At 33.5% G+C, this 13,859-nt stretch overlaps 2 protein-coding genes across 2 annotated transcripts; both read left to right on the forward strand.

Moving 5' to 3' along the window:
• The first annotated feature begins 2,624 nt into the window (after nucleotides 1-2,624).
• On the forward strand, nucleotides 2,625-8,531 carry LOC106118400 (uncharacterized). Its single transcript, XM_013313067.1, has 5 exons — nucleotides 2,625-2,860; nucleotides 2,996-5,148; nucleotides 5,221-6,276; nucleotides 6,351-7,906; nucleotides 8,067-8,531. Exons 1-5 carry the CDS (start codon nucleotides 2,696-2,698, stop codon nucleotides 8,351-8,353), a joined length of 5,217 nt encoding a protein of 1,738 aa, XP_013168521.1. The 5' UTR covers nucleotides 2,625-2,695; the 3' UTR covers nucleotides 8,354-8,531.
• Nucleotides 8,532-9,858: 1,327 nt separating this feature from the next.
• On the forward strand, nucleotides 9,859-13,656 carry amd (alpha methyl dopa-resistant). Its single transcript, NM_001312695.1, is given in 5 exon segments — nucleotides 9,859-10,053; nucleotides 11,649-11,769; nucleotides 11,843-11,956; nucleotides 12,220-12,339; nucleotides 12,416-13,656. Coding segments are annotated over 5 exon segments (1,512 nt in total). The 5' UTR covers nucleotides 9,859-9,967; the 3' UTR covers nucleotides 13,487-13,656.
• The last annotated feature ends 203 nt before the right edge of the window (nucleotides 13,657-13,859 follow it).

Raw genomic sequence — 13,859 nt, forward strand, 5'->3', positions numbered from 1 at the left:
AAAATCGTATTAACTCTAGTAGAGCAGAGACTGCTTGCTATTACTGTAAAGTACAGTCAGCTGCCTAAATATGTATACAATTACAAAACTAGAAAATTGTACTGGCCTTCGATTTAAAAAAAACGTTTGCACGTATTCGTCCGTAGCATGAATCATGCGGACAGATACGGTCATACATATTTTTTAAACCGAAAGCGTGTACATATTTATGTAGCTAACTGTACTCCCGATATTACGTCTAAATTAAAAGCCATAATAATTTAGAAACAGTTGGCAATAAAGAGGATCATAAAAGTCAGGTAGGTCACGATAGGTAAGTCGAACAGGGGTCGGCTACCGACAGATGTCGCCCCCCGTAGAGTGCCTGATGATCTCTGCCCAACTAGCCCACATCATTTGTAAACTTTCCTTATAGTTAACTATTAAAAGGGTCTACTTAAACTAATACTTTTTCGATAAATACAAATATAGCAATTAAGTGAACTTAGAAAGCCTTTTTAAGTTTTTAGTAATAAAAATATGAAGATTATCTTAATAAGCAACTAGTAACTTAGTAACTATGTTTGTAAGCAAAGCTGTATTTTTGTTGCTTGATTTACTCTCGGTTCATCCTAAGTACTCACGTGAACTGTGTAGAAAGGATTTTCTACTTTTAATGCTACTATTTTTCTTTTTAAGTCACGTTTTATCTTTTTCAATTTCTCTTGATAATAAAGTGATTGTGGTTAAACACTTTTAGAGTCATGTTGTGTGAAAAAGCGACACCGGAAGGAAGCTATTCGGCGCGCGCGCGACGCCACGTGCCCGCTTCCGGCGTTAATGTGGTAATATAATAGGAGACGTCTCCACTTCATTCCTGTTCCATAAAATAATAGCTCAATATTTGCTCAATCATTTTCTCACACTGAATAAAAATGTTCTGTTTAAAATATACTTTTTGTTAAATATTTTTAATAGAGTTTGATTGTTTTGGTGCTTGATTAACATGATTAAAAATAAGAGTTCGAGCTACATCTGCTTAGCCCAATGCATCTATAAATCAAATATATCTTCTTGTTTTAAACAAATTATAATTAAACAAGGACTTTGTGTTGTAATAACAAACTTCAATTTTAAATACGTTTCAAACCTAAAAGCCAATGTTTTTATAGTTATAATTCGATGCTTATATTATGAAGTTAGAAGTCATAGTTATGGTAAATTCAACTGTTCAAAGTTGAAATACATTTTCCCTAATTTGATGGATTTTTGTTCCAATTCATTTAAAGGCTACATACCAAAGAATTTATGAAGAAGAGAAAGAGAGTAATAGAGAAATCATCTATAATATAATAAATGTAAAAGTAATTGTAAGTGTACAAGCTATACTAGGAATAGCACTTTAATACGAATATTACAAACAATGCCCTCGTATAACAACAATTTGCTAAGTGCGACGTTATCGGTATAATAGGTGCGCGTCGGCGTTTAAATCGAAAAGAGCTCATCGACGCTCCCGTGTTGTGCGAGCACTTAACTTGATTACGCGAAGCCCCACAGCCCAACGCTGCGCCCGCGAACCACGGCCACGCGAGCGCGGCCGGCGCGCCGACACGCACACGCCGCGCCCGCCCCGCCGCGTGCCCGCCGACACGTGCCCCACGCGGTAATTGTAGCTTAGGTACTTTATGGATTACTGATTCCACTTCGACAACAAGAGCTACTCATTTACAATACAATTATCTAGGTTCTATTGTACTGACAAAAATAAGTAAGTTATTCAAACATAATCGCTACCATTAAATAAAAGAAAGTCATTCTCACCTTCCAAAGCTTTATTTCTAGCTAACAGAGCCAGGAGTACATCGGGCGGCGGCGGATCCAGCGGATGCATGTCGAGAGTCGTGCCCATAGGGACGTCACGGGCCCTGCAATCTTGCACCAATTCGTTATATCCAGATTCCATGTATCACAACTACGTCCTCGCGACACCACACAAACATCGAGCTTCGGCTCGAAGGTATTGCATTCCGGGCGAGCCGCGCTTGCTTTCCAGAGTCGGCAGTAGTTCGAGCAAGGCGACAACAAGATACCGGGATCGGAACGGCGCATCGGAGGCCGCGCGCGGAGTAAGCCTGCCCCGCGCGGCACCGCCCACGCCCGCCCAACACGCCGCGCGCTCTGCGCACTACCCTCCTCCCATTGAGAAGTCATTTTTTACCCCCCGAATCTGATAAACCCTCGGGCAAGAGGGGCGGCCGGGGCTCCCCCGCCCCGAACTAATTTGCCGGAGTCGTACGACACACCCCTGGTGCTTACATCCATCTACAATATTACTCCGGCACGTTATCCCGTTCGCGGGGGCACTGCGCCGGGCGCCGCCACTCATCTAGCCTCGCCGTTGTCAAGAAACAGAATTTTGAAATTGTAATTGTGATGATATTTTTGTATGATTTTATTATAAATATCTCAAAACTAAGTACTTATTTTAAATTTAAATACAGAGCCTCCAAAAAAATAATATAATAACCAAATAACCTTTAAGTTGGGAGAATATCTACATAGTCTTTGTCCTAATTATTGCCAAAATGAAAAATAATGTTGACATTTTGTCAAATGCGATTTTACTGTTTTAATTATTTATATATTTAGTCGAAATATATTAAACATTTTTATATAGAAAAGTCTTAATTTATATAACGTGTTAAAAGATATAATGGAAAACTGCGACAAGTACGATCCTGATAACGTATTTAAAATCTTTGAATTAATTGAATTTCCTATATGTTTCGTAGGTTTAACCATATCAAAACAGATTAGGGTGGAGAGAGATCTGTATACGTCTGCATATTTCAAAACAATGCATGAAGGGACATTAATGGTAGGTAAACATCACATCTAGTTGCTTAGTAAGAAGATCATGACCCATTTGCTTACCCCACACTTTTAATTTTATTATTTTTATTGTTAATATATGTAAATTTATATTTAAAGTTAACAGTTCGTTTTCTTTTAGAAATTCGAAGAGGCTCGCGAAGTATCCGCATCGCATAGAGCTTTCATTATAACAAATATCGACAATCATACAATAGAAATAACTTTTAAGCCTACCAATGAATGCATTGTTGGACCTAAACAATTAAAAAATAATGACAATAGATTTGTTGTCGATTTACGACTAATACATGTTGATGGTATAAGATGTTGTAATAATGAATGGCATGCAGAAATTGGAAGATACTACATAAGCGGTCAGTTTGAATATATTAAAATGTCACATAAACCAAAGGTCTTAGATTTCGGTGAAGTCCCATTAAGTAAAAAAATGACGACAAAATTAACAATACGGAACGATTCTAACTTTACAACTGCGAAGGTCTATTACCTAAAATCAGTCAGCTTTGAAGTATTGCCGCAAGTATTTTGTATAAAACCTGCCTCATATCAAGACGTATTAATTACTGTAAAGCCCAATAGTCTAAAAGTGGATAATCAAATTGAATTTCATATAACAAATCCAAATGAATGCATTTATAAACCAACTACGAATAAGAAGTCTGTTGAATACAATGACAATGTTATACCTTACAAAATCTCATGCAAAGTAAAAGTCATTTGCGCCCAAAGATACCAACCACCACCTGTTAAGTCATTGCATACTTTAAAACATGAGCCGAATCCCTCCTATACTTATATCGAGGATGAGCTGTCTATAATAAAAGAACATAAGAAAAGAGCATTTGAATTTTTAACTGTTTGTAAAATTACAGCTTTAACCAAAGATATATCTGAAAATAGAATTATAGAGAAAGATCAGTGTTATATCGATGTCGACAATAAACCAAATATACCGGGGAATATGTTTTGTAAACCAATTCCTAGAACACTATCAATTTATGATGTTTTTTTCATATTACCCCAACCAACAGTCGTTGACTTCGGTCGAGTTGGATTAGAGTCTTATGCTGAAAATGAAATAACTATTAAAAATAACAGCATGGCTGATATCACACTAGATTTTTTTCAAAGCCAATATATATATTACACGGAAAGTAAAGAACGTACTTTAAATGTAAAGTTAAAGGCAATGAAGGAAATGAAATTAATTTTATTCTGTTTTGGTCATTTGGAAGGAAATTTTGTCGGTTATTTTGAATATACTATAAATAAAAAATATTATCGACAACATTGTTATACTCTTCAAATTGGTAACGCGTGTCTCGTGTTATCAGATAAAAGCTTAAAGTTTGGTATGGTCACCATGGAAGCTTTTATTACATCACTTCCGATCAAAATGCATAACTATTTTAATGTTACCGTGGACTTTACTTGGAATACTCCAAATGATGATATGCCATTCGAAGTAGTTCCAAGCTCAGGATCACTACCAGGTAATACCTGCAGGCTGTGTAATGTAATATACAATTGTAGACCAACAAAAGCGAAAGCATTTGAAATCGACTTGAACTTGGAAAAAAAGGTGATACCTGTGGAACTCTATATCGTAACTCGCAAACTTTCAATCAAATTCTTAAAAACCGCTTTAGCATTAAATGATATTGCATTAAATATAGAAACAGTTGAAAAACTCAAATTGGAAAATTCTTCAAGAGAAGTTGCTTTCTTTTATGTGGTCGAACCTCTTTTACCAGGAATTAAAGTAGAGCCTATGAGCGGAGTAATAGGACCAAAAATGATAATACCTTTTGATGTTATTGTGAAAATTTCCTGTGTAATAGAGTTCAACTTTGATTTGGTACTTAAAATTAATAACAAAGAAAATGTTGTGGTGCCAGTCAGCGGGAATGTGGTGGAACCGAAAATAAATATTCAACCAAAAAATGTTTACATGTCACGTATACCATGTAACATGTTAACTTATGTACAAGTAATCCTACAAAATACGTGCAACGTCAAATCAGAAATAGAGGTAATCGATGTTGATGATGAAATTTTTAATGTCTACTATAACAAAGGTAACGAAAAGTGTAAACTCACGAAATTTGATATTGAAGGAGGACAAACTAAAACAATTTTTATACAAGTCCAAGGAACATTCCGAAGAGAATATGATTTTTATATGCCTTTTAGAGTAAATGGATTAATAGGTCCACCTGACAGTAATTCTCAGTCACATGATCTTCGTTACTATATCGAAAAGAACGTAGAGTAAGCATAATTCCGTATTATTAAATTGTATTTTGTATAAAATATATTAATAATAACTTTAAATAATTCCAGACTATACGAGAACAATCCGAAGGTAAAAATAAAGACGATTAATAAAGAAATCAGTTTTTGCCGCATCAACGGTGTAATAAGTTTACCACAGCTAGAATTTTCTATAGATAATTTTGAAATATTATACAAAATGAATGCTGACAACAGTATAGAATTTACGATGAAAAATGTTTCTAAGCAGACATTACATATAACAATACTCATTTCAAAAATAGCACCAAATTTTACCTTAAATTTAACATCAGAAGAAAATTTACTAATGACATCTGAAAATTATCTCAAATTCGAATTGATTAGATTAAAAGTCGCTAATTTTTGTTTGAAGTTTCATCCTAAAGGTCCTGGAAGATTTGTATCTGTTGCTTTGTTATATCTAGGCACAAATACGACACCTTATTACAACTTAACATTTGTTGGTGTCAACGAAATGCCTACTTTAACACCAAGCAAATCACGCATAATATTTCCTGCGACATGTGTTGGGAAAACAGTGTTTTATATTATCACTTTCACACTTGATATTGAAACAGACTTGAGTTCATTTTCATTTGCATCGAATAAACAGACTTTTGTAACAGTTGAATTATTGGATTATGAAATTTTACAAAATGATATGACCAAGAAATATACGACTTTAAGATCAAAAATATCTGTTTGTAGTGAAAAACCAATTGTTGCCACATCGACGGTTAACTTTAGACATTCTAGTGGATCGAGTTGTGACATAGAAATCAAATTCTGTTTTACTTACTGTCCCCTTACGTTACACGTAGAAACAATGGTGGACTTTGAAGATAATCCATATCCATATTATCCTGAAGAAACTCAAATTGAACTCTATAACTATATGGAAAAAAGTTCTCAATTTCTTGAAAGGTGGATGTTTTATCAAGGATTCAGAAAGGAATTGTATCCCAAAATTCCTGAAACTCTTAATGCTTTGTCAATTGCTATGACATCTCAAGCTAAAGAAAAATCTAAAGGGATCAATGTTTCTTATTTAAGTTTTATTAAAAGGATTGCTGGACCCTTATTAAAACATATACATAAAGTGGAGTAAGTATTACAAATAAGAAAATGATTAATCCTGTAGTGAGAGATGTTGGTTTGTATTCATTATTCTATTTCAGAGTGTTTGACGCAGATGAAGCTGTGAGACAAGTAAAAGACATTCACGTTGTTTACGGAGAAATTATTAAGTTATTAAAATCTCGTGGAGCTAACATATGGGCATTGGAGGCAAAGTTTCTTTTAAGTTACGACCAGTTCGTTACATATGTGACAAATGTACCGCCAAAAAATAATGCTGATAAATTGTTCATACAAGAAATTTTAAATGATGTAACATTGTTTAAGAGATTGAACAAACAAAGTTGGATAGATTTTATCTTGCAAAGCTATAAGGTGTTCATATTAGACAGCTGCTTTTTTGATTGTGTTTGCGTAAGTTCACAGCCAAGAGATATATTAAATACGTTAATTAATTGGTATAACGATCAGCTAAGAGCACATTATGCGCAATGTCTCAAAGGTGAAACGGTTAAATGTATAAAAAATATCACAACTGATTTATGTGACGGTATTGCTATAATTGCAGCATTTTTAAATCACTGTTCGTTTCTGAAAGATCATTTCTCAATATACAGTACGGAAAACGAGTGTTTAACTGATAATGGAAAAATTAATAACGCTTGCCTCATCATTGAAGCTATCAATCAATTACGGCTCAATTTTCCAATAAGCAGTTTAGAGTTGCTTGAACCAAATTTTTTACAAATGTTTTTTCTATCTATTACTTTGTATGTCGTTTTGCCTATGTTCAAACCGAAAGACATCATCAAATTTAATCCGCCACTCTTAAAAAGTTCCACAAGAAAGGTATCGATAAATCCAGCTAGTCAAGAATCCTTAATTCTTGCGTATTTTCTGCTCGACAATTCGAAGAACACTTTTAGCGTTGAAAAAATAGCTGCTGGTGATAGTGGTAAAAAAGTTGCTGTAAATGTTACTTACAATGCGAACTTCGTTGATGAATGTAAATCAATTCTTTTAGTACATGGGTATAATAAAACACGAATTTTCGATACCTATATGGTATTTTTGCTCTCCGGGAAAGTAGAGACTTTCGCTCCTTTAAGAAAGTGCAAAGTATCGGGTCCTAATTACCGACAGCAAAAAGTCGACGTATTCGTATCATCACCCTTTACAGCAACTACTACATTTAGAATGTTTGTGTTAGACGAAGAACCTTTCATACCTGTTGTGCTTGAAGAAAATCCAAAACGTAAATTTTACGCAACACGACTCCATCTTATTGATAAAGAGGTAACATTATCTGGTATGCCTAAAGAAACTGGACAAGAAGTTTTGGAGCACAAGTTACATTTCCTTTTGATCTGCTTAAATGCTCAAATAAGCAACACATGGATATGGTTTAAAAGTAATGTTGGAGAATTCTTTATAAAAGTTACATCACAACCGCGATGTGATATATTTCTCGATACGCTATTTGTTAAAGTCCCCGAATGGCCGCTGCCGCCTTGCAGCTGCGGGGAGGAATGTGAATGCTACCGAACCACTCTTCTGATGATACCTCATCACAATGACCTGATGATAAAATCTTTACGCGGAGCATTAATAGAAAGGGCTTCAGAAAAGATGGTTGAGATCTTTGATCAACTAATAGGTATAAATATTAATTATCCACTTATATCACTAGAGTTTGTTTTAAATACATGCAAACGAATATACATTAAAGTGCCATTACTAACTAATTACTGTAAATATTTCTTTATGATATAAGAACTTTATTAAGAAATCTAATATAGATATTTTTCGACTTGCAGAGACATCAACAGGAAGGGTGATTCTTGGCATGCTTTTAGCAGAAGGCGGTACAAATATACCCGAGGTGCAACATATCCTGCGCAATGAGACCTCGTTTCGTGTGACGGCGCGCTCGCTGGAGCCGCGAGTCGACCGAGTGACACTGGCCCAGCACACAGAAGACACTCTAGCCCTTCCCATAACGGTACCCGTGTGCGATAAACCTGAGAAATTCTCAGTCACTTTCACCTCAGAATGCGGTATGGACGTTCGCACATATAAAGTCGTATTCACTGAGAATGAGTAAATTTGCCGTCTTGATATTGAAATAAACTTTATACAAGATTGAAGATTATTTTATAGTCATTAGTGATTACTTAAATAGATTTCATTATGATAAAGTCATGAATCTTGTACAATGTTTGTTAAATTTATCTTTATTTTTTAACTTATATTTATTATGAGACAAGAATATTTTAACTTGAGTTTGCTGTACCTTTTTTTTAATTAAATTTAAGAGTAAAACTGACGTTTAATTTCGTCATCTTTTAACATGTTTTTCGTGACGCTAAAATTTTTTAGACTTCAGTTTAATACAATTTCTGCAATGATTATAGTACGACCTTGAAATTGCAGGCTCAAGCAATCAAATTACAGCAAATGCTTCCTTGAACTATTGACTTCCTTGTTGTATAGAAAACTAATAAACTCCATTCGAATTTAATGTAATAAATATAGATCGTGTTATCTTACTTCGACAACTAGACTTAACTTTGCCGACTTTTAAATTTGTCAATAACTTTACGCTGCTTGAGGTTATTAAAATAACTAAGTTATTGATACCGACTGCTTAAAACAGTCCGTATATAGCAGTCCTTATATTATATATAAATAGCATTGATAGAAGCAATGGAAACAGCAGATTCCCATGACTATCTGAGTTTGGAAGTGTAGTGATGGCACCAACAGGACCGCGCCGCGCCGTCTGCCGCCTTGACCGAGGCACCGAGCGTTGCTCACCCGACCAGTAGTCATGTAAAAACACTAAACGCACACGCAATACTTGATAATTTATCGGATAATTCAATACAATAATTCCAAAAAGTTCAGTATTACTCCTACACTTTATGAACACTTTTTGTCTCAAATATTAAATCTTAAATAAAATATTGCTAGAATTGAGTACTCGTAGAATTGTGGTGAAAAGCGTCAAAAAAGGGAAATGCAACAAAATAATTTGACAAAGAAAAATTTAAAAAAAAAGCTATCGTTACCGTTACTGGGTAATTTATAATTTTAACGAAAAAGCATGATATTTTTATTATTTTCTCGTTATCCTTATAAAAACCTAACTATTAATGAGCGAAATAGTAAGTGAGTCTGAATAATCTAAAAATTCCCCATATTTTTTTTTTGAAGGAAAAGAGCTTTCCGTTGCAATCTCTTTCGTATATATTTTTCAGTTGCATTAATATTTACGGATACTAGTAATAATTTTACTTTTTCTATTCTTAAATAATCATTAAATCTATGTTTGTTCTTATATTCAGAATACGATTTCAGTATTTAATCTTGTCTTGTAACAAAGATTACAAAATTGTCAGAAACATATTACTTTGTGAATTTGTCATTCATTATGTTGACTGAAAAAGTATCCTTGCTTCGTATAACATTAATTATACGAGTAGCTGCGACTGCGAACGTGCATTGTAGAAAGCTGGTGTACGGCTATAAATCCACTTCTCGACACCACAACCTCCATTGTCTTGCCAGTCGTCATCGCAACATCATACCTTAAAACATCGTTTTATAACAATCTTTTGTTTTCAACATTGTATGAAATTAAAACAGTAAATTAAAATATATTTTGTTACTTTTTAATTTTGCTAGTGCATCAGTGTGAGTGTTTATAAAGTGCGCAATGGAAATGGACAGTAAACAATTTCGGGAGTTCGGGAAGGCAGCAATTGATATACTGGCGGACTACTACGATCATATACGGGATAGGTATGTGGTTTTTATATTGTCCATTTATCTTTAATTTAATTATCTTTATATCTTATCTTATTTAAATTGCAATTCCTCATATCTGGACATGATACTAAATGCGAAAGTTTAGATGGATGGATACATGTTTGTAAGAAGGTATATCTAAAACAGTTTAATGGATCTGGATAAAATTTCGGCATGGATGTAGAACATAGTCTGAAAGAATACATTGGAACGCATCTCGGGCGACAGCTAGTTTATAAAATAATTTCATTATTTTTCATTTAAAATTCTTAAACCGATCATACAGTAGGGTTGAATATATATTGGTGCTTTGAATTTTCTGCACAACATAACTTGTAATAAATTTATATATTTCTGCGTTAATTGCTGCTACATATTACGCTGCTATTTTTACAAAAGTAGTAACTGCTCCACATAACTCATTGTGTCTGAAAAAGACGGACTATGAACGAGCTATTTAATTTTAAAAATTGAAATTAAAGATTAAATATCTTCAAATACAGTTGTGGAGACAATATTTGAATCGTCCAACGCACACATACAGACGCGTGCTAATCGTCAAGCTTATAATGACTTCACAATGAATGATGTTAATCATAAAAGACACGAAACCCTCCATCAGTTCAATTATTTACCGGTAGTGATTGCACAATGTAATTATATGAGAATTAGCAGAAATTATTAAATATCCCCGAGACTAAAAAGTAAGAATTCTTGAATAATATTGAACAATACGATGTAACGGTCTGAAGTTTGATAGGAGAATGCTTTTACAAAAAAACTTTTTATGTGAACAAAAATTATTAGTCAATTAACAACTTTTAAGTTTTTAAATGTAAATAACAAAATTTTATCTCTTTATATAGCTTTCTTTCCTTTTACCTAAAGTTTCAATATTTTGTAACTCAGTTTTTTTTTAAATATTATAGTTTAATTTTTGATATTTTGAGTTTCCTTAAAAATCTAAATTAAATAAAATGTTCTCTATCGAATAATGACAAATAATGTAAGTTTTTGACATCAACAATATTTAAACAAAGAGTTGGTGAAACCAAATCACTTGGGAATCAGCGACATAAAATTCCCCAATTGTTTAACCGTATGTTTAGTTTCTATTATGTTGTAACATCTCATGTGAAATTTTAAATTAGCTTCCTTATTTCCTTATTAGCTTTTGACTTACATAACAGTAATAATGTAGTTATTATGTAACATAGTGGGAATAGATAGTATACAAATAATATGTAGTAATTTCTACGAGAAAATGCTACCATCGTGTGTTTGTGTTTACAAATATATTGCGCAATAAAATATTGCGCACTTCCGATTGTCTTATTATTATAACAGTTAAAGTTTTTACAGATTACACAATTTGATACAACAAAATAAAATTGCATTTGTTGTCCACCAAAATATTACACTAGCTGTCGCTCGCGACTCCGTCCGCGCGGAATAAAAAATAAATAGTAACCGACTCTTAAACCTATTGAATAAGACTTTCTGAATACGCATAGAAAATTTCATAAAAATAGGTCATGTCGTTTAGGAAAATTTTATATATAATATGTTATTTATATTTGTTTTTCCAGAAATGTCCTGCCATCCGTTGAGCCGGGTCAATTAATAAGACAAATGTCTGAAGATGCCCCGGAACAACCCTGTGATTGGCAAGACGTTTTGAAAGATTTCACAGAAATGATTTTACCTGGCGTAAGTATAAATATACGTTATTTGTTATATGTACAGAAAATTGATTTTAACTCATAGACTCGTATTTTTTTAGACTACTCACTGGCATCATCCTCAGTTTCATGCTTATTATCCTACTGGTATTTCGTACGCCAGTATTGTAGGCAACTTGCTGAGCGATGGCCTTGGAGTTGTTGGCTTTAATTGGGTAAGTGTGTTTCAATCTAAACTATAAATATTGAATACTCTGTCAACTCAAAATAACTGTCTTTTGTTTAATTTTTGAAAAATGAAAATATTGCACTAAAATAAACCAAGCGCCTTGTAAAAATAATTAGCAATAAATAAAATAAACAACATTAGTTAAAAGTTATGTTACTACAATTTTTTTAATAGGTTATGAGCTAATGAGTGGAAGGATGTATGTAAGTTAATAATAATTGCCAAGGATGTACATAATTTATTTTACAGATTGCGAGTCCTGCATGCACTGAGCTAGAAGTGGTTACTATGAACTGGCTTGGCAAGTTACTTCGTCTACCAGAAGAGTTTCTCAATTGTTCCTCGGGACCTGGAGGAGGTATTATTCAGGTAAATGAAAATTAAGTAAAAAAAATAAATTAACTAACTAGAACTGTGTTTAAATCAAACATGTATCTACCTTCAGGGCTCTGCAAGCGAATCTACACTCGTTGGTCTTCTTGCTGCTAAAGATAAAATGATCCGAAGACTCATTAAGGAGAACCCAGATCTTGATCCAGATGACATACGTAACAAGCTAGTTGCTTACACTTCAGACCAATGCAATTCTTCAGTAGAAAAAGCTGGAGTGCTTGGTTCAATGAAAATGCGACTATTAAAATCTGATGCATTTGGTAAATTACGTGGAGATACATTGAAGAAAGCTTTTGAAGACGATGTAGCTGACGGACTCATACCTTGCTACGTAGTTGCAAACTTAGGAACTACAGGAACTTGTGCTTTTGATCCTCTTTATGAGCTAGGACCAATATGCAAAGAAAATAACGTTTGGTTACATGTAGATGCTGCGTACGCTGGAAGCGCTTTCATTTGTCCGGAATACAGAGGATTTATGAAGGGTGTAGAATATGCCGATTCTTTCGATATGAATGCACACAAATGGTTGCTTGTGAATTTTGATTGCTCCGCGATGTGGGTACGATACGGATACGACTTAATCAATGCATTCGATGTTCAAAGAATTTATTTAGATGACGTCAAAACAAGCTTGAAAATACCAGACTACAGACATTGGCAGATGCCATTAGGTCGCAGATTTAGATCTCTAAAGTTGTGGTCGGTGATGAAAACTTATGGTGCCGAAGGATTGAGGAGACATATCAGAAATCATATTAGTCTCGCACAACATTTTGCGAAACTAGTGAAATCTGATGATAGATTCGTAGTTGAGCCAGAACCTACAATGGGATTGGTGTGCTTCAGACTTAAAGATGGTGATAATTTAACGAAAAAACTGTTAGAAAATTTAACTGCTAAGAAAAAAGTATTTATGGTAGCAGCAAGTTATCGTGGTCGCTACATAATACGTTGGGTCATATGTTCTCTATTCACGACCAAAGAGGATGTTGAGTTCAGCTGGCAGAATATTAAAAAGGAGGCTGATATCATTTGCATAAGTAATAAAAGCGTCAAATCCAAAATATCAAATATTGAAAGTATCGAAAGCGTAAGCATCTCTGAAGAAAAAACTAAGTAATTACATTTGTCTTTGACGTATTTTGAAAAAAAAAACTAACTATTGCTAAAAGGTGATGTTATTTTTATCAATTAATTGAAAAAAAGATTTAAACAATACTTTTAGTGTAATAATATTAATTAGTAATAGGATAAATGGTACAATGATAAAGTTTAGATAGATAATAAAGCATAACGCAATTTATTTTTGTTTGATTTACAGAATCCCGTTAGAATTTTTACTTTTATTAAATTAATTAACAATAATAATTAACTAATACTTATTATAAGGATTTATAAAAGGGAAAGGAAACGTAAGAAAGGATACAATTTAAAAAAGTAACAATTTTATTTTCCTATATATGTTTTTTAGTTTTAAAATCATATACAGCTAC

Source organism: Papilio xuthus, unplaced genomic scaffold (assembly GCF_000836235.2).
Source record: "Papilio xuthus unplaced genomic scaffold, Pxut_1.1 DF827597.1, whole genome shotgun sequence".
Lineage (NCBI taxonomy): Eukaryota > Metazoa > Arthropoda > Insecta > Lepidoptera > Papilionidae > Papilio > Papilio xuthus.